The sequence below is a fragment of the Sorex fumeus genome, unplaced genomic scaffold, assembly GCF_029834395.1.
Source record: "Sorex fumeus unplaced genomic scaffold, SorFum_2.1 ptg000264l, whole genome shotgun sequence".
Lineage (NCBI taxonomy): Eukaryota > Metazoa > Chordata > Mammalia > Eulipotyphla > Soricidae > Sorex > Sorex fumeus.
In genome coordinates, this window is record NW_026606321.1 from 7,256,952 (window position 1) to 7,284,281 (window position 27,330).

The window sequence follows — 27,330 nt, forward strand, 5'->3', positions numbered from 1 at the left end:
GTGTGAGAGACTAGAGAGACCAGGACGGCAGGTTGAAGGTGGAGAGACTAGCAAGGGGGACCAGAGGAGACGGGAATGAGGGGGAGGTGAGACTGGAACAGGACATGGAGAGAATGGAATAAACGGCAACTGATCACCAACCAAGCTGGCCCTAGTTTTCTCCGTCTGCTCATGGCATCGGCCATTCTGGGTGGGGAAGCAGCCCGAGACCACTGAACACAGGTGGTGAGAGAGAGGTGTGGGCTTCTTATTCGTTTTATGAATACACATTCCCTGAGCACAGAGCCAGGAGCAAGCCCCGAGCACAGAGCTGGGAGTGACCCTGAGCACAGAACCGGGAGTGAGCCCCGAGCACAGAGCCAGGAGTGAGCCCCGAGCACAGAGCCAGGAGTAACCCTGAGCATAGCACCGGGAGCCCTGAGCACTGGGCAGGAGTGAGCACAGTGAGTGAGCACAGCACCGGGAGCTCTGAGCACTGAGCCAGGAGTCCTGAGCACTGGGAAGGGAGTGACCCTGAGCACTGCTGGGTGTGACCCCAAATCAATCAACCCTGGGGTATATCTGAGTGCCTGTACACTGAAGCCAGTGCCCCTCGCCTAGGTCTGCGGCCCTCAAAGAACTGTGGTAAAGCTTCTACCAGAACAATTCTTCAAAATATATTTCACACCAATAACATCATTAAAAAATGCATGTGAGATTAGATTAAAATATATTTTTATCAGAAATAATCTTGGCAATAAATAATCCTCCGCTGCGGTTCCATGGGCACATGGGCATATGGTCGCAGAGCCATGCATGTCCGATTGCCCGCACGCACGCGGTTCTTCCTCCTGGCAATCCCGTGTACCAAACAGCACGTCCTGTGTGCTGACGGGCACACAGAGGCCTGTCCAGTCGCTGGGAGCAGGCTGGGCTGTGCCGAGCACAGCTTGCACAGAGGCTTCCCCCCACCAGTGCAGGGGCCACGGGCCTGGGGCGGAGACGAGGCAGCAACAGCTGGATCCTCCGACAAGTGTCTCTCAGGAGCATCCAAGCAAGTGCTGAGTCCACACACCAGCCCGGCTCCGGCCTCAAGCCCAGACATCCTGCAGGTAGCGCTGCTCCTCCCGTAGCTGGGCCAGTGCGTTCATGGCCTCCAGGCTAGTCAGTCCCGCCTCGCGGCCCAGGATCTCCACCAGCGCCTCGTTCACGCCCCGGGCCATGTTCTTGGCATCGCTGCAGGAGACAGGGGACACAGCACCCACCCCAGTGACCAGGAGACATTGGCACCCACCCAGTGAGAAGCAGGAGACAGGGAACACGGCACCCACCCCCGTGAGAAGCAGGACGTGGCCCAGGGCACCCGGCCACTGCCCAGCAGGCACCCGGCAACTGCCTCACCCCTGCTGCAACTCAGATATGCACACGCGCTGCGTCCTGCAAGGCCTGTGGCCTGACAAGGGCTGTACACAGGCTCAGCCTGGGAACCCGACTCCACTGACCAGCCAGCTCCTTGCTCAGCTCGCCATCTGGGCACCCACACTTCAGGACACCAATGTCTCTTACACGGGCAGGGACACATGCACATACACACAAACGCACACGCACACAAACGCACACACATACACACATGCATACACATACATACAAACACACACAAATGCATACACAAACGCACACATGTACAAACGCACACACAAAATATGCACAAACACGCCCACACACATGCACACATACATGCAAACACACACAAACGCATATACAAAAACATGGACACAATCATGCACACACACGTGCACACACCAAACGCACACACATGCACACACATACATACAAACACGTACACACACAAACGTGCAGACACGCACATGTGAACACAAACACCAGCAGGGCCAAGCAAGTCACCTTCTGCACTGTATACACACACACACACACACAGTGCCCTATGCAGTGTCCACAGCACCCTACACTCTTCACATATACACACGCACGTGTGTACATACACTAGCAGGGCCCAGCACAGCACCCTCAGCATTGCGTGTGCACACACACACACATGCCCGCTGCAGCATCCCCAGCACCCCATACCCCTCACGCGCACACACACCCACCCTCCACAGCAAACTCCTCCCTCCACTGTGCTTCTCTCTCGTGTATAAATGCTGGCGCTGCTGGACAGCTCCCGGCTGACCAGAAGGAGCCGCCAGGACTGCACTGGTGGTGGGCGGCAGGGCCCGCATGCACAGTGTCTGCAGCGGCCTGGGTCAGCCCCATGCGTCCACCCACCGCCACGAGCAGAGACTGGGCGACCAAGATTCACTACAGGCTTCGTGTCCCTGCCCAGACGTGCGCCTCGAGGCCAGGCCCCAACAGACACATGACCCTGCTAGGTCGAGGGCTCACCCGCACATGAAGCACTCGCCTGCACACGGAGCACTCACCCGCACACGGAGCACTCACCCACACACGTAGATGCAGCCGCGCTCCTGCAGGAGGGCGCGGGCCAGCTGCGCGCCGTGCCGCTGCATGTGGTCCTGCACGTAGCGCGCAGGTGCCGCCTCCCCAGGCGCGGGGGCGTCCCTCGAGAAGGAAACGTGCAGGTGCGTGAGGACGCCGAGCTTCTGGAAACGTCGGAGCTCATCTCTGAAAGGCAACCCTGGGGCGTCAGCTGGGGCGCTGAGGCCAAGGCTGGCACGGATGGGGGTGCAGGGGCGGGAGAGAGACGTGGACGGACACGCCCACGCAGGCCGGGCGTACCTGAACAGGTAATCCCTCTCACGGTGTCTGCAGCCGAAAAACAGCCACGTGGCGCCGAAGGATCCCTCGGGGAGCTGCTCCTGCAGCTTCTCCCTGCGTGGGCGGGAGGCACAGGGAGGGCGTGACCATGTGTCACAGACAGGCCCCTGGGGACAGGGGGGACCAGGGCCATGACACGGGGACGCCCCTGGATAACACTCAGACAAGATAAAACAAGAAGGGGCCAGAGCAAAAGGAGCAGCGGGTAGGGCACTTGCCTTGCTCGCAGCTGACCCAGGTCCAAGTCTCAGCATCCTATATGGTCCCCCTGAGCACCGCCAAGGAGTAATTCCTGAGCTCAGAGTCAGGAGTAACCCCTACATTGCTGGGTATGGCCCAGAAACAACAACAACAAAGTGTGGCGGGGAGTGGTAGTATAGCTAGTATTTGCCTTGCATGTGGCTGACCCGGGTTTGATCCCCGGCATCCCATATGGTCCCCTGAGCACTGCCAGGAATAACTCCTGAGCATTGCTGGGTATGGCCCAAAAAGAAAAGGAAAAAAAATTTTTTTTAATTAAAAAAATTGATTTTCTACCCAAAGGTTATCAGCTCGATCTCTGGGGGACAGCACGTAACTGCTGCATCCTGGCCAGAGACAATGCAGAATGAAGGTACTTGTCCTGCACGTGGTCAGCCCGTTTGACCCCCAGCCCCCCAGGCGAGACCCCTGAGCAAAGAGCCAGAAGCATCACTGGATGCAGACAAATAAATAAAACCAAAATCAAGCAAACAAACAAAAAAAAACACACAATTGTTCCCTCTTTGACACACATGGAGAGAAGCGGTTCATTTCACTCAGTTCTGTTCTCTGACGAAGCTGCAACCCCATGCCCCGGTGATGGGGTCGTCTACTCTGACCTCTCACCCCGAGACGTGTCACTGCACACCCACTGGGGACACGCCGGAAGAAGGGCTGGCAGTGATCTGGGAGGGGCAAGGCCTTGGAGACGGTCACTGCGGCCACGTCCCCCTAACACATCTGAGGTGAGCTTTTATAAATCGTTGGTTTGGGGCAGACCCTGGCAGTACTTGGGGTTGACTCCTGGCAGGACTCAAAGGACCACATGGGGTTCCGGGGATCGGATCCACGCTGAATGCAAATGCCCTCCCACTGCTCTGGCCCCGGGTGCTACTTGTTTTTAATAAAAAGCTTAGAAACACTAAAAATTACGAAGGAACTGAAAAGGGCTCTATCAATCAACGTTCCAGCTGGCACTGACAGGCAGTGTACTGCAGCCCACCTGAGGTGCAGGAAGTGCCCACCTGAGCTGCAAGAAGTCCTCACCTGTGCTCCAGGAACCCGATGAAGGGGGCTACGCCGGTTCCTGGACCCACCATTATGACAGGAACCGAGGGGTCCTGTGGGAGGTGAAAGGAGTTGGCAGCTCGCGGAGAGATGAAGATCTGAAACATGAAGCCAACGGTCAGTCAGAAAGCGGGAATCCTGGACAGAAGCACAAGGCCCAGGAGGCATTACATAGCGACGAGGCGGCCAGCAGCATCCGGACAAACAGCAGCGGGACACGGACGGGAACCAGGCACACAGTGCCCATTGATTGCAGGGAAAGTCTCAGTCCCGCACCCTGCACCCCACCCCTCCCACACCTCAGGGGCCCCGTCAAACCACCCAGTCCCTCCACACCCTGTACCTCGGGGGTCCGGGCTCCCTCGCCACCTTCTCCGTCGCACCCCAGCATGGAGCCCACCAGGCCTGCAAGCCAGCCGGTGCACAGCCCTCTGCGTACGGCCCCCGCTGAGGCCTCAGACGCAAACTCCAGCACATTGAAGACGAAGCGGAGCCGCCCGGGCCGACACAGGCTGGAGCTGCAGAGACAGGAAGGTCAGCCCAGGGCTGAGATGGAGAAACACACACACACACACACACACACACAAACACACCCCAAACACCGCCTACACATACACACATACCCCTCACACACACCACCCCCACACATACATACACACACGGGCACGTGGGCCACTCGGGGCCACGGGCATCCGAGCATACACAGGCAGAGTCAGGGCACAGGGCTGCAGCCCCCCCAGAGGCCCAACGTCAGCTCCCGGAAGGACCCTCCCACCCTCCCGTGGGCAGCTGGGAGCACCCAGGGCACCCCAAGACCAGGAGGAACTGACAGGCATGGCCGGGCCGGGCCCTGGGCGCCCTGCACTCAGGGAAGGAGATCCTGCAGGGGGGCTCAGACCGCGCTGCTGGGAGCCTGAGCCCTGGACATGGGTCAGTACCTTGCACAGGAGTATGGCCGGGGCTGCAGCTTCGGGAAATGTTCTAGAAAGAACAGAGATGGCAGTCACTCGCTCCCGGCACCGAGTATGAGTTACCGGCAGGGGTGGGGAAACGGAAACTGGAGGCCTTAAATGTGACTCCTGTTTCAGCAGTTTCAAAACAACCTAGTTCTGCTGTGAAAATTCTAGAGCACGTACAGATTCTCTGTGCTGGAGTAAGAATAATGAATGCTTCTACTGGGTTCCTAAGGTTACCAAGGACACCGAGGTTCCACCTGACAACTGCCTCTCCAGCCCAGAGGTAACAGGAATGGGGCCCACAAGCGCTTCGGAGCCAGGAGCCCCTGAAGAGCTCGGTGTCCTGGGTGACTCAGGCTGAGCAGACAGGGGAGTCCCTGGGCCCGAGGATGGAACTACGACTTCCATGGCCATGGGATGTGCTGATCACACTCGAGGCTTTGTCCTTATGACTACGTAATAAGCCCAGAAAGGAAGTGCAAATATAGATATTTAAAAATCAAATTATTCCCAGATCCAGTATTTCCAACCCGATGTTTTCTCTCTTTTTACAGCAGGTGGCCACAGGCAAGGGCATGGCGGGGCGGGCGCTGGTACCTCACGGGGTCCCTGAGTCTCCACCAGGAGTGATCCCGGAGCACAGAGTCAGAAGTGAGCCCAGAGAACTGCTGGGTGTGACCCAAAAGCCAAACAAAAAAAGATAAAAGAACACAAACACAGGAACACTTCTGGGTTCCACATGCTGCTGTGTTTTCAAGAGCAATGTAGCAAAACTTTGGAAAGAACTTCCTGAAACTGTTTAGGGTTTTAATAAACGCAAGAAAAGCTGCAACAGGGGATAGAGGCGATAGCACAGCTGGGAGGGTGTTCGCCTTGCACGCAGCCGACCTGGGTTCGATTCCCAGCATCCCATATGGTCCCTCAAGCACCACAGCTCATAAGTGCATGAGCCAGGAGTCACCCCTGAGCATCGCCGGGTGTGATCCAAAAAGAAAAAAAAAAAGCTGCAACAGAGAAGCCAATTTTAGGCTTTCGGTTCAGTTTTCATATATATTTAACAGAGAGTTCTAGAAATATATTGGGTGACGATTCTCTTAAAAGAAGAGGGAAAACAAACTTGCAGAAGCCACAAAGCCTTCGGCCCCACCTGACTCTCCCAGCTGACGGGGATGGCCCCAGTCACTCACCCAGCAGGAGGCCAAGCGGCGGCCGGCAGGATGGGAAGGCCCGAAGCAGGTCCCCGAGACAGGCACCTGCGTCCCGTACCCAGCGCCCGTAGTCGGCCGCGCCCTGCCGGCTGCACAATTCCTGCAGCCGGCGCCTCTCGGCCGAGTGGCTAGTATAGTCCACCAGGGCCCGCAGGAACGCCTGGATGGGGCAGAGAAGGGAATGGTCACTGGGATGCAGTGGGTCCCACGGGGTAGCTCACCCTGGGGTCAATTCTTACGGCATTGGGGCTGCAGAGACGAGCCAATGGGAAGGGCCCTGCACGTGCTCAGCCTGGGTTCAATCTGGGCACCCCACAGGGTCTGCCGAGTCCCATCAGGAATAGAGCCAGGAATAAGGCCTGGGCACTGCTGGGAGGGCCCAGCTCCACCCTCCCCACTACCCAGGAAGGGGCACTGAACACAACAGGCAGAGGCGCACGGCCCGAGAGCGTCCACGAGGCCTCTGGCATTGCCCCGAGTGGCAAACGCACGAAGTACAAAGGCCACGTCCCAGAACAGCAGGGACGCTCGCGTTGCCATGGCAAAGTCCAACCTGGGCACCAACAGCTCACAAAGGCCTTCTGTTTCGTGAGCTGCTGATTGCTCCTTCTGGAATCTTCACCATGAGGAAACTCGGGTGAGAGTGAGAAAAGCATAGGAACGCGATGAAAAGCTTCTGAGCGGCAGAGTTGAACTGAAACTGAATTTACTGAATTGAACTGAGATACGCGAGGCACGGTGAACTACCCCCAAAGGGCGTGTGGGGCTGAATCCCGGAGTTCGCTCTCCGAAGACCACCCAAGTGCAAAACCTGCGTTGCCGGAGGCCACTGGGCAGGAGCTCTGCCGTCTGGTGGTCTGGTGGCCAGTCCCAGAGCCGCCTGGTGGGGCGAGGTTGGGAGTTTCCCGAGCGCAGCGCGGCTCGGGGCAACACTGACATCTAGTGGACGCTCCACGCACAGCTCAGCCGGCAGGAGCCTCCATGGCCCCGGCAGCATCGGAACCTCCACAAAAGCCACAGGAGCTGACTCAGGGGCCAGGGGCAGCGGGGGCTGTGGGAGGGGTAGCGCTGCTCACACACGGCCGGCAGAGGCACAGCCAGCCCACCCAGGGCCGCTATAGGTCCCAGATCAGTCACTGCCGGAAACACTGCACCATCCCCGTGGGAAAATCCACCTCGAGAACCTCGTTTCGACAGATGGCAGAAGCTGAGTGTCTATCTGGGAGGCCCACAGACACCACACATGGCCCAGGAATGGCCGGGCTGACACGCCGGCAGCATCTGCTCCCACAGTGCCCCTCCCCGCACAGCAGTGCCAGGCCCCAGTACCTTCTTCGGGACTGCCCGTATGTCCACGCACCAGGTCAGGAGAGCCCGGAGCGAGCACCCTGCAGGGATGTGTGGTGGCAAGGCGGCGCCTTCACAGGGGACAGGAAGCGTGTGGGACAGAGAACATGGAGAGAGAGACTCGTGAGTACTTTTGTCCCTGAAAATACAATGACATGCAGCATTTCCCATGGTGCGTATTGGGGGGTGGGGGGAGATCCCACACACACGCAGTAGAGAGACCCACCCTCCAGGACAGATTCTGCAGGGTTCGGCTAGTCAGAGCACCCGGAGCCAGGCAGAGGAAACAAAAGCCAACTTTTCTACAAGAAAGAAAGGCCAAGCGACAGATTCTCAAAAAGAAAAGCATCTTAGAGTGACTGAGCGCCAGTCCAAGATTCAGAGAAAACAACCAAAACCCCCAACAACAAAAAATAAACTTTGCTTACTCATGGGGGGAAAAAAATGATCATCTATATGTATTAAATAAGCACTGAGAATTTTTTAAGAGAAATGGACATTGGGGGCTGGAGCAATAGCACAGCAGGTAGGGCATTTGCCTTGCACGGAGCTGACCCAGGTTCAATCCCCAGCATCCCATGTGGTCCCCCGAGCACCACCAGGAGTAATTCCTGAGTGCAGAGCCAGGAGTGACCCCTGTGCATCGCTGAGTATGACCCAAAACGGAAAAAAAAAAGAAAAAAGAAAAATGGACATTGAGAAAATACTTCAAAAGTTTCTGGGGCTGGAGCGATAGTACACCAGGTAGGGCTTTTGCCTTGCATGCAGCCAACCCAGGTTCGATTTCCAGCATCTGATAGGGTCCCCCGAGCACCACCACGAGTGATTCCTGAATGCAGAGCCAGGAGTAACCCCTGAGCATCGCCGGGTGTGACCCAAAAAGCCCCCTCCCGCCACCCCCCCCAAAAAAAGTTTCTTCAGAGCTCCCTGTGTTGTACTCGTAACGTAAACTTGGAAACAAGGTGACGGTAGGCTGGAGGGACGGATGCCAGGGCTGGGCCCGGCTCTGTGATCTGCCTGTGGGTCCAAACGGTTCCCTGAACATGGCCCAGAGCAAGCAGTCCTGAGCCAGCAGGCACGAGCCAGCAGGCTCAGAGACCCACAGGAGGCCTGCACCTGCCCCCTCATCCCAGAGAAGAAAAGGCAAACTGCAAACCTGCAAACTGGCCAGCATCCTGCAGTCTCTAGGGTGACCCACCCAGGGCAAGGACTGCTCGGGGACCCCGCGCCGCCGTACCTTTCTTCCGGGTGTCGGCCCTGAGCTCCAGCAGGACGTGGTGGTGCGCCTGGCTGGCCAGCTGCAGCCGCGCAAGCAGGCTCTGCACCTCAGCCTTGTCGTTGGGGCAGACAACATCGACAGCATCCCCAGGCTGGTAGGAGAAGTCTGTCTGCTACGAGAGCACCCGGCAGGGGACAGGGCCTGAGTGAAACGCGGGGCTCTCCTGCGGTGGGGAGGACGGTGGCGTCCTAAACACAGGACAGTGGACCCCGCGGAGGAGAAGGAAAGCGAGCCGACCACAGGGACCTGACAGGCCAGTCACGCCGAGCCAGGGAACAGAGACACCGCAGCTTGGAGTGTCTGAGGAGATGGCCCGCCAGCCAGAGCAGGCCCTGTGCCTCTGAGCACTGACTGGAGGGGGACGGAGGAGGGACCACGCCTGTCCCACCCCCAGGGACACGAGGAGCCGCAGAGACCAAGAGGGTTGGAGCACCGGCCGCCCCCCTCCATGCACTCTGGGAAGCTCCCCAGTGGGAAAGGGCACTCGGTTCCACCAGGGAAACTGCAAGTGGACCCTGGGCTTAGGCCCGGGCTTGGGGCTGGCTGGGAGCGCAGGGCAGTGGTCACTCAGAGCAGGGCTGGAGGCCGCTAGCTGCACACTCACACCAAGGACCTGCCAGGGGGTCCCTGCCAGCCCTCACTGGTGGTGACAAGAATGGGTTTGAGGAAGCAAATGCGGGCTGCAGGGTGGACACCGGCATCCGACCACACGGGCACATGGGCATGAGGACACTTGCATGACAGGGCCAGAGACAATACAGGGGAGGGCGTTGGCCTGGCATGCAGCCACCCGGGTTCGATCCCCGGCACGGCACACCACATGGTCCCCTGAACACGACTAGGAGTGACGACTCCTGAGCACAGAGCCAGGAGTCAGTCCTGAGCAATGCCGGTTGTGGCCAACAATATTTTTAAGTCAATGAATCTGGCTTTTCTGCAGTGTTGCCCCATCTCAGGGCCTTCCCGGGGATAAAGGGAGGTGCCGTGTGACCCCAGAGCCCCTCACTCATGTCTTGTGTCTTTGGGTTTGGGGGCCACAGAAGGCGGTGATGGGGGGTGGGGGCAGTGCTGGACTCGAGCCCAGGCCTCAGGACACACGGCCCTTGGGTCCTCTCTGGCCTCCAACAGGAGCTGGGCAGGGCCATGCAGGGGAGTCAGAGGGTGAGGGTCCCCGCAGAAAGCACATGACACAGGAGCATGAGTGGAAGCAGAGCGAGCACATGACTCACACCTGGGCGCGGGCGTGGGACCAGGGGACAGGTCAGGCATGCACCCACCCTCCCTGCCCCCGCCCACTCACCGCAACATCCACTTCCACCATGAGGGCGGTTTTCACAGCATCATTGGCCGTCAGCTGAACCGCCTTGCAGATTGGGACCCGGAACACCGGCTGCGATGTCACCAACACTGGCATCGAAGTCTCCTCCTAGGGGGCGGGGAAAAAAGAGTCACCACCGGGAGATGGGACCACCTCAGCCCTGTGCTGGGCTAATCCAGGCGGGAGGCTGCAGGGCAGCACCACCCATCCCCAGAGAACGTGGCCGGACAAACCCTACCTCAGGCTGAGGCTCTGCAGTTCAGGCCCAGAAGGAGTGGACGCTAACCTGAACCACGGATGTGGAGGCCAGTCAAACATGAGCTGGCAGTGTGGGTGGGGCCCGAATGGTCAGTGTGGTCAGGGGCCCGAACGGTAAGCGTGGTCAGGGGCCCAACCAGTCAGCGTGGTCAAGGGCTCAAACAGTCAGTGTGGTCAGAGGGCCAAATGGTCAGCGAGGTCAGGGGCCTCAAATCGTCAGTGTGGTCAGGGGCCCAAATGGTCAGCATGATCAGGGACCCCAAACTTAACTGGCCCACAGACCCCTTTGCCGAAGGAAAAAAAAAACCCCTTGGTCCAGAGAGGGCCCCCAAACACCCCAATTCACTCCTGTACCTCAGACTGTTCCGGAAACATCTGGGAAAGACAGGGATAGGTCACGGGACCCAGAAGGGTGGAGGCTCTTTCCACAGTGCTCAACCGAGGACGTTAGCACTCCCACCCAGACCATGCAGGACAAGGGCCCCAGGCAGTGAGCACTGAAAGAGGGCCAGTGTGACTAAGGGGCTGAACTGAGGGGGGGCGGGGGGCCCTCGCGTGGTAATGTGGAGTTCTGGGCGCATACTGGATGCCTACACGTCCACACCCGTGGGTCTCAAAGAGGCCACACATCCCTTGGAACTACCCAGACAGACCCCCAGACGCTGAGCAGAGCACCCCCACCCCATCCCCCAAGATGATGCCTGAGCCCCCAACCCTGGCTCGCAGTACCAGAGATGGAGGTGTGGAGTGGGAGCCGGAGAGGGACTTCACCACTAGGACCTCAGCTCGCTGGCGGGGGTGGAAGCCCCCAACCGACCCTCGGCAGTCACAGATCTCGGCCTGCGGGGGTCTCCGATGCACACAGCCCACAGGTTGCTGTCCCTCTGCACCCACAGGGGCACCAGGGAGCGTCTGTCCCACCCACTGTCCGCTCTGACAATGCCATGGGCCATCCATGGGGCTAGGACAGCAGGATCTCACGCCAGCGCCTCTTACAGACCAGGCTGAGCTGTCCTGGGGTGAGTCAGAGTCGCCCACAGGGACCCCGGAGCCCGCCCAGAGGGAGCCCTGAACACAGAGCCGGACTGATCCCCGAGCACAGAGTCGGGAGCGAGCACCGAGCAGAGCCGGGAGCGATCCCCGTGCACAGAGCTGGGAGTGAGCCCCAAGCACAGAGCCGGGAGCAAGTCCTAAGCACCAGCAGGTGTGGCCCCAAAACAAAAAAAACAAACCAATAAATAGATGGGCTCGATGACCAGAACCCACCAGTAAGTGACTCGTATGTGGGGTTTGGCCGGTGCTTGGGGACCCCACAGTGCCGGGCGGGCAGCTGCTGCTCCCCACAAGGGCAGTCCCATAGGAGGCCAGGAGCGTCCCCCGATGCAGACGTCTCCCGACTGTCTGGCCAGGTGCCCGCCCTCCGCATATCCCCAGGATTAGTAAGTCCCTGCCCGGTCACTCCGCGACTGCCGGGTCCAGGGACAGCAGGAGCCATCACTGCATGGAGGCTCAGGGGTGCAGACCCAAAGCCCCCACCCAGATGCCAGCCTGGAGCTGAGCACAGAGGTAGCACTAACCGTGGCCAGTGAGTCACTGAGCTGAGCTGGGTCACGGCGTCAGAGAGCTGAGAGCCGAGAGACCGGGGAACCACTTACCTGGCCCAGGGTCTCCTGCAGCTGCACCTGGAGGTAGGCGGGGGGCGAGGCCGGCACCGTGAGCTCGGCCAGGGACAGCGGGGGTACCGAGCGGGTCAGTGAGGCCTCAGGCGGGGCAGCGGCGGCTGCCGGGGGGTCGGAAGGGGCCGGGTCCTCCCCTCCCGCCTCGCCCACGCTGAGAAGCTGCAGCCGTGACTCGAGGCCTGATGAGTCCTGGGAGGTGGTGTCCGGTGCCAGGAGACCCCTGGGCATCTCCTCGTCTCCGCTGGACATAATGTGCTCCGACAATGCGGCCCAGAGCCCCGCAATCCACGGCTCAACCACGAGCTCTAAGCTGGACAGTGACACAGGGGGAAGAGCGAGGAGGAAATGCTCGAGTGAGTTCGTGAGCTCTCCATAGACGGGGGGGGGGACACTGTCCACTGCTGGACTGTCCACTGCCACTCTGCCCACTATCAGTCTGTCTACTGCTAGTCTGCCCACTGCCCGACTGTTCAGTGTCCAGTCAGTCTGCCCACTGTCTGTCTGTCCACTGTCGGTCTGAGCATCCATGGCATGCGGTCAGAGCCCCAGGAGTCCAGCAGCCTGATGGGAATGCTGTCTAGCCCAAGGGGCGGCCCAGGGTAAGGTTCGCATGGACACAGTACCCCGGGTCCCAGGAGTCAGCCGGGGCCAGGAGTGGGCTGGGGGCAGGGCCAGGGTCAGCCCCAAAGTCACACCTGCGCCAGAAGGCTGCCACGTGCTCGGTTAACACCCGGCCTCAAAAGCAAGACTGCAGGGCAGGGGACCAGAACGCTGACAGGGACACAGTTCTGCTTCCTGGCCGTCAGCGGGTGATGCACAGGTAATGTCAGGTCTCCTACACCCTCCGCATAAAGGTCAGCACTACAGCATCCCCCTTCCCTCAGGTTTAAAGCGGGGGCTACACCTGAAACAAGCACGCGGGCCCGAACAGCCAAACCCACGTCTCTGCGATGACAGTCACAGCCACTACGCACCCCCGCTTTGGGGCTTTCTGCCTGGTCGACTCACTGATGTTTTTCCCCAAAGAATCAAAACTAAACAAAAAAAGAAAAATCATTGCAGGGCCAGAGCGACCATCCAGCAGGTGGCTGACCCGGGTTCGATCCCCAGCGCCCCATAGGGTCCCCCAAGCCCTGCTGGGTGTGACCACAAACGACAACAAAATCTGGACTCACGCAGCGTCTACAGCTCAGCCTTCCACTAGAGAGGGCTGGAGGGTGCCCAGCATGGAGGGTCTCAACTGGCACAGGGGGCACCTGGGCTCCAGCCCGGGCCCTGCACACCTCCCGGAGACCTACCTGCAGTCAGGCGTTAGCCCTGAGCACCAAAAACTTTCTCCTGCATCTGACTTTAATTTTTCGGGGGACAAGGGGTGGCAGCAAACTTCCAGAGCCGCTGGCCATGAGGCTAAAACATCCTTTTGGGAACGCCAAAGAAGCACTACCTTCATTTAAAAGAGGGGCTGGCTCACAGCTGGCAAAATGGAATGGCCTGACTTAACCTCCCCTTCCCTCTCGGGGCAGAGAGTACCAGCGAGGTGGACATCTGCAGGACGCACAGAACCCATGGTAGCTCAGGTAACACGGCCCTGCCGCGCTCAGCCACACTCCGAGTGCGACACAACTCTCTGAGTGAAAGGCTTCTGGGAGGAAGGACCCTGGGCCTCTAGGGTGGGGACACTGGGACCCCTGGGGGACACTAGGTGCTGACCTCCCCCTGCACTGAGGAGGGTTTTCTGGACTGGCGAGGAGAGGGCTGGGGAGAGAGCAGGAGAGGGGAGGGAAGCGGGAGGGGAGAGGGGAGGGAGAGGGGGTGGTCCGGGTGGGCTCTCACCCAACACAGTCGTCCGCGTGCCCAGTGTCATAGAAACGCCGGGCTCCGAGCTCCTGAAGCCGCCGGTCGATGATTTTGCCGCCGTTGCAGAAGTAAGTGTACTCCGAGTCGCCCAGCCCTAGGTGAGGGGCCGCATGAGGGGGCAGGCAGGGTGGGGGTAGCCCCTCTGGGCTAGACCGAGACGTAACTAACCAGCGTCATCCTGGCCCCGGCTGATTCCCCAACCCTGTGAAGGCGCCAACCCTAAGCACGGCCCCCCAGAAGCCGAGGGGCACTTCAGGCCATGATCAGGAAGGCAGCGCTCACATGGATCTCTTTTAAAGAGAGGAGCTGGCGTGCCCATCTAGCAGGAGGGCACTGCCCTGGTGGGGAGGACTGGGGCGGCCCCTGCCACCCTGCAGGGTCCCCAGAGCTGGCCCAGGGCGATGCCTACGTGCAGAGCCAGAGGCCCTGAGCACTGCAAGGTGGGCGTCCAGACAGAGCAAGCAAAGCGGAGAAGAAACGTGGCCGTGGCACTGACAGGAAGGGCCGCAGCACCTGACTGCAGGCCTTGCTGACCGGCAGGGACAGGGTAGGGGCGGGGGAGTCTGTGGGGGAGAGACTCTTTGAGCCCAGTGTCTCAGATGCAGAGCTGGACGCAGCCAGGCCCACCTGCCCAGTATGGCGACAGCAGCACTGGGTCACAGCCAGGGCGGGGGCACTTGGGGGAGACCAGCCGGTTGGGTGGCAGAGCTGCGGTGCCCAGGTCAGCCTCGCAGTCACCCTGACCTGGCCCCACGGCTGCTGGCCCCCAAATGAAAAACTGAAGATAGGCATTTCCCAGCCAGGAGCCACACAGGCCCTGTGGGCAGCTGGAGACTCCTGGGGGCCACAGGAGGGAGACGAGGCAGGACGGGGGTTGGGGGGAGACGTGGGAGAATGACACCGCTTGCAGGGCTGCAGCAGGGCCATGCTGGGGAGCCACCGACCTCCCCAGACCTTCCCGGCTGAGCCTGCAGCACCCTGGGACAGACCCTCAGGGCTGGGAGACCCTCACATGCCTGGGCCAAACCGGAAATCCCGCCTTTGGGGTCCCTGCAGAGGACACTGGCAGGCCAACCGAGGCATGGGTCAGCCCACGGCTCCCCTTTGAGTCAGATGGCCACGGTTTCCATTCAAACACGCAGAGGACAGGGGCTGGAGCGATAGCACAGTGGGTAGGGCATTTGCTTTGCACACAGCTGACCCGGGTTCGATCCCCGGCATCCCATATGGGTCTCCAAACACTGCCAGGAGTAATTCCTGAGTGCAGAGCCAGGAGTAACCCCTGTGCATTGCCAGGTGTGACCCAAAAAGCAAAACAAAAACAAAAACAAAACAAAACACGCAGAGGACAAAAGCCACAAGACCACGCGCCCCAGTGTCTAGACCCACTGAACCATCCTACCCAATGACCATCTCACAGTGAGAGTGAGGCCATCCCCCCAGCACCAGTCAGCACCCCGTTCCCTCCACAAACACCCCCCTCCACCATCAGCGCCCCATCCCCAGCGCCCGGCCTACCCAGCAGCGCATAGCGCAGGTGCGCGAGGCTGTCGGAGGGCAGACTCTTGTTCTGGATGTCCCTGACGAAACCACGGGCTGAGTCGGGGGGGTCTCCAGTGCCCGTGGTGGAGACGACCACCACGACGGGGGAGCGTTCCGTCCTCAGGTCGTACTGCATCACGACAAGCAGATGAGGGCCGGGCCCAGGACAGCTGCTGCACTCTGGGTATCTCTGTGCAGCTGGGTATGAAGCCCAGGGCCCAGCACACCAAGGCATGAAGGCAGGCTGAGGGCAAAGAAGGGGTCTTCCCCAGCGGCCCCCTCTGCTCTGGGGACAGGAGCGGGGCTGGAGCATGAAGCCCTACACCTGATTACATCGCCCACCAGATATACACTAATGAGGGAATGAACTCTCGCCCTGGCACAGTCTCTGCTCCGCGACCTCTCTACTCTTGAAGACCCCTGGAGATAGACGGGTCACTTACATAATAGCATTTGGGCTGATTAGTTACTGCTTTGGTTTTCGAAACTGTCCACCCAATTCAAACGCTGATGCGTTTAAAACCAACTATACTAGCAAATCTACCAAGAAGCTGCCGATGAAACGTGAGTGTGAGGAAAACTTTGTGGTGGCACTGAGCATCCTGTTTCGGTGTTCTAAATGACGGTGGCCCCAACACCTTTTATCTAAGGCAGGAGCTTCTGGGGCCTCACCTTGCCAGACTCGCTGAGGCAGTGCAACTCTGCTGAGAAGCCCTGGGCCGAGGCTCGCTCCAGGATCTCCTCTGCGATGGCCTTGGCCTGTCCTTTCTGTGTCGCGTAGAGCAACAAAAACCTCCTCATGCCGCCAGGCACGGCCAGGGCGGGCAAGCGCTGAAACGGGAAAGGCACAGTGGGCTTGCTGGCTAATGAATCGAAAGGCATTCGGTTTCTCCCGCAATCTTTCGGAAAGACACTGACAACCCCCACCCCATGAAGGGATCTCTCTAATTAATAATCCCCAAACCCCAACATGAGAATTCATCTCCCCACTGAGCGCAGAGGGGGAATCTCTACCTCCATGGTTCAGAGCCCAGATTTCGGAACCAGAGACAGCACCAAAGGCAGGAGAACAACATTCTGCAGGCAAGAGGGGAGAGCCCTGGGCCAGAGTAAGGGTCTGCAGGTAGGACTGGATATCCCTGGCACCCCGCGGTGCCCACCACAAAGGGGTGTGCCCACCTCCCAAATAGGAGTCTGGAGTCAAACCGCTTGGGTCTAGATTCACTCACAATGGCACGGCTAAGAAAAGACGAGACACCGAGTCTCAGTTCCTTCCCCTGAATATGGGGACACTAATGCTCATCCCACCGGATGGACCCCCAGAGTTGTAGAGCCCCCAGATGTTAAGGTGCGGCAGTTCCTGAAACTTTAATCCCTTTGTTCACTTCAAACAGGGCCCAGGACGATAGTACAGCAGGTAGAGCCCCCGTCCGGCCAACCACCATTAACTCCCCTGGCACAATCCATCCAATCTCCAGAGCACCACCAGAAACGACCTCCGGGCAGAGGCAGGAGGAAGCCCAAGCAACCGCCAGGTGTGGGCAAAAGAGCCCCAGTAAAGCCAAACTCCCATTTCAATGGTAGAATTCTTGGATGGAGAGATAGTACAGGGGTCAGGGTGCTTGCCATGCACGTGGCCGACCCCCTCCAGTCCCCAGCTTCCAATATCCCAAGAGCTCCGGGTGCAGCCCCAAACCCCCTGCCCCAAATCTTTTCAAATGAAGTGTCAGAATCCTTGATCTTTACACATACTGTTCAATTATATTTAGCATTAGAGCCCGGCAAGCTACCGAGAGTATCTCGCCCGCACGGCAGAGCCGGCAAGCTCCCTGTGATGTATTCGATATGCCAAACACAGTAACAAGAAGTCTCACGAAGGAGATGTTACTGGGCCCGCTCGAGCAAATTGATGAACAACAGGAGGACCGTGACCGTAAAAAAAAAAAATATGCACGCACCTGTATATGTTGATAAGGAACAAAAATATCTCCTTCCCACATAAGTATTACTACTAATTTTTTTCTTAGAGATAACAAGGAATAAGATATAAGATACCCCTGGGCATAAGAGATACTACAGCTGGTCAGGAGCTCGCCTTGTGCCCACCCTACCAGGGTACCATCCACCGCACCACATAAGATTCTCATAACCCTGCCAGAAGTGACCCCACAGCACAGCCAAGTGTGGCACAAAAACAAAACCAATGAACCAATAAATAAGATACAAGCACTCCGCAGCATCCCGATTCATGGGAACCGGAATGCAAATCATAGTCCTGCATGCGTTGAATGAAACGCTGACACAGTCATCAGCTCCTCTGGTTCAGGCAAAACCACAGGAGGGTAAAATCAACAGCCAGAGGAGCTGGGAACTTCAGAACAACGACTCTAGGGGACCATGAACAAAGCTTGTAAGACCAGGAGCTCAAGAAATTAACGAAGTTAAAAATAAGATAAAAATTGCTCGTGTCTGTATTGCAAACGATAATGCTCCAGAGTAGAGAGAAAGTAAGCAGAAAAGTGCCTGCCTTAGAGGCAGGGTTTGGGGATACTGGGGACACCGGTGGTGGAGAATGTGCCCCGGTGGAGGGAGGAGTGTTGGAACATTTTATACCTGAAACCCAATCGTGAAAGCTTTGCAACTGTATCTCACGGTGATACGATAATAATAATGAAACAAAGTAAAGTAGCTCGTGGAGGGCTGGCCAAGAGCCGAAGGCGAAGAAACGTGGGCACTCACGACCCTTGCCGGCGTGTGTGTCCGCCTGCCTCTGTCCCCAGCGGCTGGCCAGGTCCAGAGCTCTGCAAGGACGAAGCCCCTGGACAGCAGGTACTGCCCCCGCCGCGTGCACAGTGGGTCCCCGGGATGCCCGCCGGGCAGGCTCGGCCAGAGGGGAGGCCGGACAGGAGCTCACGAGTCCCCGACCCGACCCGGGCGTCCAGCGCCCCTCCCCGCTCCCAGCAGCAGGGGCACCCAGTAGTGTCAAAGGGCGCCCAGCAGTGTCCAACGGCGCCCAGCAGCGTCCTGTCCTCGCGCTCCTCCAGGCCCAGGTAGTAGGCAGGCCGCAGAGGCCGGTCCCCTCGGTGCCCCGAGCTCGCCGCCCTGGGGCCGCGCTGCCCACGGCCAGGTACGGGAGCGGCCACCCGGAGACTCACCTGCGCGCGCGAGGCCGGACGTCCCGCCGAGCCCCGCCCGCCGGCCGGAGCGCGCATGCGCCGCCGCTACAGCCACTAGAAAGCGGGGGCGGAGCCGTGCCAATCGCCGGGTGGGGGCAGGGCCCGTCGTGTCCGCGCAGGCGCACGGCTGCTCCAGCCACTGGCGCGCGCACCTACGGAAGCCCACGAGGCCCTGAAGCCCTCCCGGCCGTGCCGCTCGCCCGCCTTCCCGGCTCGGTAGGTTTTCCCCGGGTTTTGAGCGCCGGACCCCGGACCCGGTGTGGCCGGACCGCCGGCCGGGGACCTGAGCGCAGCGCCCGCGCTACCGGCACGCGTGTCCTTTCACTCCTGAGTGGACACGGCTGCCGGGGCGCCCTCTCCCCGCTGTCCTGCAGGCTCCCGCGCTCACTGGCCGCCGCCGGGCGTGGAGGGCAGCGCGGCCGCCCCGCCTGCACCTCACGCACCTTCTGGCTGACCTTCCGCTCGCGACTTTCCTCCCTCCCTTCCCAACCTCCCCATTCTCATCCTCAGTCCCAGCCAGATCCGCCCCGCGAGCGCACCGAGGGGTCCCCAGGGCGCCCGCACGGCACATGTCCAGGGCACGTTTGCAGACTCTGCTGACCGCTCCGAATTGCAGCTACTTTTCCCGTTGCCTTTTCTTTCGAGTAGATCGAAGCAAAAAAAAAAAATAATGCAAAACTCTTCCTCCAACCAAACGCGTGCAGGGCGCGGGTCCTCCCTGCAGCCTGGGGATGCAGTTAACCGGCCCTGCTCGGTTCCCGCGCGTCCTGGAGCGAAAGCATCGCTCCCCAGAGCTGGTGGCCTTGCTGGACTAACCTAGCGCACGTGTGAGCCCAGGGTCGTGGACCAGAGTGACGCTCCTGAGTGCTAGAAGCCGCCAGGCTCAGTTCTAGGGGTTTAGCTGTCCACACGGTGTTTCACCTGCCGCTCTCCTCTGCGTCCACCGATGCTGCGCGACTCTCGGTACTGATGCCCTGGGTCTCTGACGGTGCTTTGTTCTTTCTTCCCACTTTCCGAGCGTAGCCATCCAGCCGGAGGAGCTGAGAACCCGATGGCATGGCCTTGATCACCTTGCGGAGGACCCTGGCACAGCAGCCCGGCTTGGGGTTACGCGTCGCCGCGTGGGCGCTGACGGACCCGCCTGTGAGTGGCCTGCACCGGGTAGCTGCTATCCCACCAAGCCGGCCCGAGTCCTTCAGGGTCAGGTTCCACCACGCCTGCTGTCAAAAGTTCCACTCGGAAAACGGACACGACCCAGGCGGATCCTCGCCCTCTGCGGTCCAGGACCCGGACACAATGCCGCAGGATGTGCACAGCATGGACACGCAACTGTTCCATCAGAGGCTGGACAGCTGCTCAACTTCCGGAGAAGTCCTGAGGTTCCTCGGGCCGCTACCCACGCTGCCTGACACCCTGGCTGCCAGCGCACTGCAGCGTATCTGTGAGCTGGAACGGGAAGCCGGGGAAAGGACGGATGGAGTGCTGCCCGGCCAGGTCCTGGAGAGCCATGTCTTCCACACCCTGTGCGAGTCCTTCCAACGGGCACCGGCCAGCCTGTCCGACCATGGGCTGCTGACCGCTCTGCAAGCCCTGGCTTTGCTGTGTGAGGGGCCCCAGAGTGCTAAGAGTGGCCTGTTACTGGACCTGCTGGCCGAGGCCCAGCGTCGGCTCCAGGGGGGAACCCTAGGCGTGCGCAGCCTCTGCGTCCTTGGGGAGAACCTCGTGAAATTGAGCGGCCCGGGGTGTGCCACCCTCGAACTGATCATCCACCAACTGCAAGCTGAGAAGCTGGAGGAGTTCACCCCAGAGGATGTGGTGGCCCTTTACTGCATCCTGCAGGGCTGTTCCGAGAAGCTGGACCAGCACCAGCCCTTCCTCAATCGGGTCAACAGTTTCGCTCTCTCCATCGTTTGCCAGCTGAGCCCCACGCAGATCAGCCAAATGCTCACTGCCCTGGTGGTGCTCGACCAAACGCAGGCGCTTCCACTGGTGATCAAACTGGGCAAGGGTGTGGTGAGGCACATCCCTCGTTTCACTGATGCGGAGCTGGGCAGAGTCCTGGAGGCCTTCATCCACTTTGGACACAGTGACAGGTTCTTCACAGAAGGCCTGGAGCGGCATGTCGCTTCCCGGTCTCTGTCTCTGGACCCCGAGGTCCTGGGCAAGATCCTGGGCTACTGCAGCCAAAAACGGATTCTGTCCACACCCATCCTGGACGCAGCTGCGGATACGCTCCTCTGCCAGGCGGAGAAGCTGTCACCAGCCCAGGTGTGTGACTTTATCGAGCCGTTAGGGAAACTCAACTACGTGCCCCCCAATGCCTCTGCCTTGTTTAGGAAGCTGGAGAACAGGCTCTTGTCCCAGTTCAAGTCGTTCCCCCCGAAAACTCTGTTGAAGCTTCTCCACTCGTGTTCACTGCTCGAATTTCATCCCGTCAACTTCATGGCAAAGATCTTCAGCCCTTATTTTCTCCAGCAGCTGCAGGGTGAGTGGGGAAAGCTGCCTGGGTGCCTCCGAAGGCTTTGGCTCTTCCTCTGCCCCTCCCTGGGCTTGCCTGGGTTTGGTCCTGCACCAAATCTAAAGATCCCAAACTCGGGCGCTCTGACACCAGCAGGGGGCAGCAGGCATTTTCTTTTAAATTTTTTTAGGAAGCCACTGTGAGATACACAGTTGCAAAGTTGCCCATGACTGGGTTTTAGTTATACAATGTTCCAACACATCTCCCTTCACCAGTGCACATTAGCCACCGACAATGTCAACAATTTCCCTCCTTCCACCTTCCCACCCCCATGGCCTCTGGCAGCAGGTGTCTTCTCTAAAGGTCCAGTTGAGAGCAGGGGTGGTTGATGGGCCCAGTGATGGATTCCTGTCAGGGAGCAGAGAGCAGCTGTGACCTGAAACTCCCACACTTGTTTTTTTCTTGAGAGACTGATGATTATTTATCTTAATTCAAGGACAGTCCAGGTCACCCTGGTGGAAGGAAGTTGTTGCTCACCCGTGATGTGCTTTGTCCCCTTTGAACCCTCTCTGGTCAGGAGCTGGGGTCCCAACAGCCCCAGGGAGAGCCCAGCAGGAAGGCTGCGTTCCCGCGGGTGTGGCCAAGCCCCATTTCACTGGCGGGCTCTGTGTGTTTCAGGCGGAGACCCCCATCTGGACCGGCTGGCTCTGGCGCGGCTGACACAGCTCTTCCTCACTTCCCTCTTGGAATGTCCTTTCTACAAGGTACGCGGGGACCCACGGCACGTGGCCTTCCCTACCTGCATGCTTTGCTGTGTTTTGTGTTCAATTCGGGGACCCCACCTGGCAGTGCTCAGGGCATGCTCGGGGCTTTGCACTAATGAATCTCTCCTGCAGGCTCAGGGACCTATGGTGCCAGGGATTGAACCCGGGTCTGCTGTGTCAAGTCCCTCTGGCACCACACCCAACTACACAAAGCCTCTCTATTTGGGGGCATTCGGTCCTAGAGCTCGTTGTAAACAAATACCCAGTAAAATGTATATATTATATACATACATATATGGGCTGGAGCAATAGCACAGTGGTACGGCATTTGCCTTACACATGGCCGGCCCAGCTGACCCAAGTTCCATTCCTCCGCCCCTCTCGGAGAGCCCGGCAAGCTACGGAGAGTATCTTGCCCGCAAGCTGTCAAGCTACCCGTGATGTATTTGATATGCCAAACACAGTAACAGCAAAGTCTCACAATGAAGATGTTACTGGGCCCACTCAAGCAAATTGATGAACAATGGGAGGACAGTGCTACAGTGCTACATATATATATGTGTGTGTGTGTGTGTGTGTGTGTGTGTATGCACATACACATATGTTACACACTTCCTCTTAGTTTGTCAGTGGGGGTTTGAGGTCTTTTTGATTCGGTTTGTTTTTTTGCTGATTTATTATTATTTCTGGTGTCTTTTTTTGCTGTTTTATTATTATTTCTTGGTGTCTTTCAAGTTTTCTGTGGTCAGATCTATCCATCTGTCACCGCTTCATAGTTTCCTATCTCCCTTGAGTATTTTGCCACACCTAAGGTAATAGGAATACATTCCTGGATTTTAGAAATGCTCTCCTTATTTGGAAGTGCATTTGCCTGGCATCTTGGTCCGCGAGGTGTGGAGGCACTTTAACGAGATTCTTGGTGCAGAGAATCGTCTGCAAACTCCATTTCTGCTGTTGCCCTTCTCCTGCTCCGTGGAAACCTGTTTTCTTACATTTTCCACTGTGTGGTACCTGAGTACCACACAGTGGTACCCAAGCCTTGAGGTGTTGTCACTCTTAGCAGCACTGCGAACATAGCAGCTCCTCCCACTGCCCTCCAGCCCCTTCTCCCTCCCAACCTTGACTGGCTCACTGCACACTCAGAAAACATTTGAAACAAACGGAAAAGTATTTTGCAAAAAAAAAAAATACTTGTGCTTCTTCAGGCTGGCTTCTGCGCTCCACGGGCCTTCCATTGCGGGCAGTGGGCTTCCCGTCCTCCCTTCCTCCCCCTCGTGACTGCACCTCCCGCCCCCAGGGCCCCAGACTCCTTCCCAAGTTCCGGGTCAAGTCCCTGCTGACTCCCTGCTGCTCGCTGGAGAGCCCCGTGGAGTTCCCGCTCTACAAGTCCGTGATGCTGGGCCTCATCGAGCTCCTGGGAGCAAGGTGGTATTTCGCTTCCAAAGTGTTAAGCCCCTATTGTTACACGCTAGGTAAGAAGCCCTCAGGACTCCGCTCAGCCTCGGGGTCCCGGGGTCCCGACACACAGCGGCGGGGGGCACCGGGAGGTCGCCACAGAGTCACAGCCTACCTCGGGCAGCAGTCAGCCTCGGCCGCTGGCTTCCCTGAAAAGGGAGGGTCCAGTGGCAGCCACGACGGAAGGGGGATACGGGAGTGGTGCCAGGAGACCTGCTGATGCTGAATCTAGGGTCACTGCTGTGGGGGGTGTTTCCTGGGAAATGGGCGCTCTGAAGTCCAGGGGCAGTGGCCAGGCTGACATGCTTCGTAACCACACCCACTGTGGGCCCACACACGCAGAAGCGTGGCCAGCAGAGGGGAGGGGGCCCTGGGCCACGGAGCGGACAGGCCCCAGGCACATCTCACTGCCCCCACCCTCAGCTCCCCCAGCGCTGCCGGACATGAGACAGAAGGCAGGGATGGGGCAGTCGCGGGCAGCGGGGACTGTGGGATGCTGGATCTGCTCCGAGAGCTGGCGAGGGGTAGGGGCGGCATCTTAGTGACCAGGGATGAGGGCCCACAGGGACGGATTTGCCCGGGGTACTGGAGCTGTCACCGCAGGGCCCCACGCGTTCTCACCCCTACCCGGGGTGGCGGTTACTGTACAGCGGTGCGCCTGGCGGGTGGACGCGGCGTGGACACAGTCAGACCGGGACAGGAAGGAGAGGAGGATTGTGTCGGTGAGGGCCTTACACAGCGACTGTCTCCTTTTTTCTCCCACCAGACGTTGAGATCAAGTTAGACGAGGAGGGATTCGTATTGCCGTTCACAGTAAACGAAGACATCCACAAAAGGTAGCGGCTCCCGTCCGCGACTCGCTGGGGCGGGAAGCTCCAGTGGGTTCATTCGTTTTGATTCTATTTTCTTGGTTTGGGGGCCACCCCTGGCAGTGCTCAAGAATTACTTCTAGGGGTGCTCTGGGGTCCATGTGGGATGCTGGGATCAAACCCGGGGCATCTGAGTGCAAGACAAGCACCAGACCTGCTATACTCTCTCGCCAGCCCCAAATGTGATGGTCACCACATACGGTCCCCTTTGGAGGTGTGTGTGGGGTGAAGAGAGAGAGAGAGAGAGAGAGAGAGAGAGAGAGAGAGAGAGAGAGAGAGAGAGAGAGAGAGAGAAACCTGCCTGCCATAGAGACAGGCTGGAAGTGGGGGATGTGGCCAGAAGGAAAGTGGAGTCCTTAGCGGTAGGCAGTGTGCACTGATGGAGGGACGGGTGTTGGAGCACTGTATGCCTGAAACCCGAGCATGAACAGCTTTGGAACTGTGTATCTCCCAGTGATTCAATTAAAAACAAACAAACAACAAAAAAAAAGTGATCCCTGAGGAATGTGGCCCCCAAAAACCAAAATCAGAAAAATGAAACTGAATGCAACCCCGCCTGGCAGCCCGCAGCCCTGAGAAGTTCTGCGTGTGGTTGTAAAGCCTCGTTAGTGCCATGGGGTTCCGGGCGGCGACCTGAGGCTCTGCTCTCCTTCCCCAGGATTGCGCTCTGCATTGATGGTCCTAAGAGGTTCTGTGTGAATAGCCGCCACCTGCTGGGCGCCGAGGCCACCAAGCAGCGACACCTCCGCCTGCTGGGCTACCAGGTGGTCCAGGTACAGCCGTGCAGCCCCCTGGCTTCCCGCCCTCTGTCAGGGTGGGCAGGGCTGCCCTGCCCAGCCGGGCTGGACTCTAGAGCCATGTGTCCACTCTCCTCTCCCCTGCGTCGGTGATTGAAAGGGACAAGTGAGGCCAGAGCGATAATCCAGTGGGGAGGACGCTGGCCTGGCACACGGCCAACCCAGGGTCAGTCCCCACACCCCATGTGGTCCCCGAGCCCCGCCAGGAGTGAACCCTGAGCATTTCCAGGTGTGGCCCCAAAACAAGAGAAAAGGATAGTGACCCATTGACACCGGGCACCGGCCTCGCAGTGCCATGCTTCTCACTTTCCGGGGATATCATGAATTATGCTCCTCCGCTTTGTCAGATGACCCCACACCCAAGCGTCATAGAAAATTCTGGCAACCAGAACTGTTCCTGTCCAGATGGGACATCTGAGTGTGAGCCACCAGTAGTGCATGCTGGTGCCAGTATGTTCAAGGGGTGGCATCAGTGCTGGTTGGCACTGGGGAGAGACTGAGGGGGGACTTCAGGTGCCCTCGATTCTTGGGGCCCCCTGCAGACTGCTCGCTGCTTCCTGCCTGCTGACCAGGCCCACCTGCTCCTGCCCACCCCCAGGGTTCTCCTCATGTGACTCACCTCACCCTGGGCCCAGAACACTCCCCCACTCCACCCCCACCTTATTTGTTTTTTCTTTGTTCATTTGGGGCTACACCCAGCAGTGCTCAGGGCCACTCCTGGTGATGTTATGGGGAAACCATAAGTGGTGCCAGGGTTGGAACCGGGATCAGAGCCCACCCACTGTTCTTTCTCCCCAGCCCTCACATGGGAGGGTAGAGTGACGCCATCCGCGTCTATGGGCCAGTGGGCGCCCGGCCCCCAGCCCGGGGCCTCTTCCTGCCCTGGCCTTTCTCCTCTGCCCGTTTGGGCCCCAGCACCACGGTGCCTCAACTTGGGTTGCCCCATGATGCTGCAACCCAAGTCCATGCCAGGATCTGCATTCAACCTGGCCGTTTTGTGGCTGTAGATTTAACGTCCAAGTCTGTGAAGATGCCATCATGTTTGACTCTTCCTTGGGTGCGTCCTGCATACTGCCTGGGCCTGCGCTCGGCCAGGGGCGGCCGGGGCATCGGTGCCCCTGCTGGACTCACAGTCAGGGGCTCTCCCAGGACCCTGGGCCTTTCGCAACTGCGGGCTGATGACGGATCCTCCTTTTCTCCTTTGACAGATCCCCTTCTACGAGATCGAGATGCTAAAGTCCAGGTTTGAATTAGTGGACTATTTACAGAGAAAACTGTTTCCACAAAGGACAGGCGTGCACTGGTGACCTGAAGGAACACAGTCCCGTGTCCTCAGCGAACACAGCAGGCGGGAGAGGTTTGGATCCGCCCTGCCCACCGTGATTACCAAAGACAGAGGGGCCTGGGGCTCTCCGTACATCAGGGATATGCTGAACATAATTTCAAATTAATGATTATAGTTTGTGTTTAATTATCAGCCCCACAGATGCTTTTCTACATCAAACCGAATTGATCCAGTCCAATAAAGGAACATAAGGAAGTGTTACTTTTCACAGTTTTCATTTGGAATTGTGAACCCATTAGCTAAACATATGTTCTCTACACCTTTAGGATTTGGGCTGGGGTGTGGTGTTTTTAGCATCAACCCAGCGAGGCTCCGGGGTTCCTCCTGGCTCTGCACTCAGGAATTCCGCCTGGCAGGGCTCAGGGGACCCCATGGGGCTCAGACCCAGATCAGCTGGGCCCATGTGCAAAGCAGGCGCCTCCCCACTGTGCTCTCTCCAGCCCACACCTTGGTTTCCCCATGAAGAAGCGCTTCCCCCCATCTCCCGCCTGCAGACTTGGCTGGAGGAGGCCATCTGCTAGGGGAGGACGGGAGAGAGCTGGGCAGCCCCCAGATGCAAATGTTTGCAGAATCAGGCAGAACTCCGCCCTGGCTTGATCAGGAACCTTTGTCATCCAAGGGTGTTCTGCTGGGGTTCCCCCCCCCCCCCATAGAAACTATAAAATAGTGAAACGGGCTAGAGAGATAACACGGAGTGAAGGTGCTTGCCCAGCATACAGCTGACCATGTCTGACTCTGCCACTGAAGACGGTCCCAAGTCCCCCCAGGAGCACATTTGGGTATGGCCCCCAAACAGCAAAGACCCTGCGTTCCATCTGCTCCCACAGGGAGGACAGGTAATCCTGAAGGTGGAGGTGAGACTCAGCCTCAGAGTAGGGAAGGCTGGGAACCCCCGTGAAGCAGATGGCTGGAGGTTTCCTTCAGGCAGGAGGCTCAGGG

At 58.8% G+C, this 27,330-nt stretch overlaps 2 protein-coding genes across 4 annotated transcripts; one reads left to right on the forward strand and one right to left on the reverse strand.

Moving 5' to 3' along the window:
* Window positions 1-701: 701 nt before the first annotated feature.
* On the reverse strand, window positions 702-16,328 carry MTRR (5-methyltetrahydrofolate-homocysteine methyltransferase reductase). 3 transcript variants are annotated; one of them, XM_056109060.1, is made up of 14 exons: window positions 16,200-16,328; window positions 15,504-15,657; window positions 13,962-14,079; window positions 12,105-12,438; window positions 10,174-10,299; window positions 8,832-8,964; window positions 7,577-7,665; window positions 6,227-6,407; window positions 5,022-5,064; window positions 4,427-4,601; window positions 4,063-4,181; window positions 2,737-2,829; window positions 2,440-2,622; window positions 702-1,215 (listed from the first exon to the last, which is right to left on the reverse strand). In XM_056109060.1, exons 1-14 carry the CDS (start codon window positions 16,326-16,328, stop codon window positions 1,071-1,073), a joined length of 2,022 nt encoding a protein of 673 aa, XP_055965035.1. In that variant the 3' UTR covers window positions 702-1,070. The 3 variants fall into 3 exon arrangements, with proteins under 3 accessions (XP_055965035.1, XP_055965034.1, XP_055965033.1); XM_056109059.1 differs by having other exon boundaries at window positions 8,832-8,982; XM_056109058.1 differs by having other exon boundaries at window positions 8,832-8,985.
* A 2,486-nt stretch (window positions 16,329-18,814) lies between these two features.
* Window positions 18,815-26,586, forward strand: FASTKD3 (FAST kinase domains 3). The gene is made up of 7 exons (XM_056109056.1): window positions 18,815-18,919; window positions 19,727-21,188; window positions 21,840-21,925; window positions 23,223-23,397; window positions 24,147-24,216; window positions 24,908-25,022; window positions 26,255-26,586. Exons 2-7 carry the CDS (start codon window positions 19,760-19,762, stop codon window positions 26,351-26,353), a joined length of 1,974 nt encoding a protein of 657 aa, XP_055965031.1. The 5' UTR covers window positions 18,815-18,919; window positions 19,727-19,759; the 3' UTR covers window positions 26,354-26,586.
* Window positions 26,587-27,330: the final 744 nt, after the last annotated feature.

Excerpts from the sequence above, each read along its gene's own strand:
- MTRR (XM_056109058.1), bottom strand. The coding sequence starts at position 16,328 with ATGAGGAGGTTTTTGTTGCTCTACGCGACACAGAAAGGACAGGCCAAG. Across the intron at positions 5,065-6,226 it reads GCCGCTTGGCCTCCTGCTGG|AACATTTCCCGAAGCTGCAG; the intron begins GTGAGTGACTGG and ends TGTTCTTTCTAG. Across the intron at positions 4,602-5,021 it reads CGGCCATACTCCTGTGCAAG|CTCCAGCCTGTGTCGGCCCG; the intron begins GTACTGACCCAT and ends CTGTCTCTGCAG.
- FASTKD3 (XM_056109056.1), top strand. The coding sequence starts at position 19,760 with ATGGCCTTGATCACCTTGCGGAGGACCCTGGCACAGCAGCCCGGCTTG. Across the intron at positions 21,189-21,839 it reads TTTTCTCCAGCAGCTGCAGG|GCGGAGACCCCCATCTGGAC; the intron begins GTGAGTGGGGAA and ends TGTGTGTTTCAG. Across the intron at positions 21,926-23,222 it reads TGGAATGTCCTTTCTACAAG|GGCCCCAGACTCCTTCCCAA; the intron begins GTACGCGGGGAC and ends TCCCGCCCCCAG.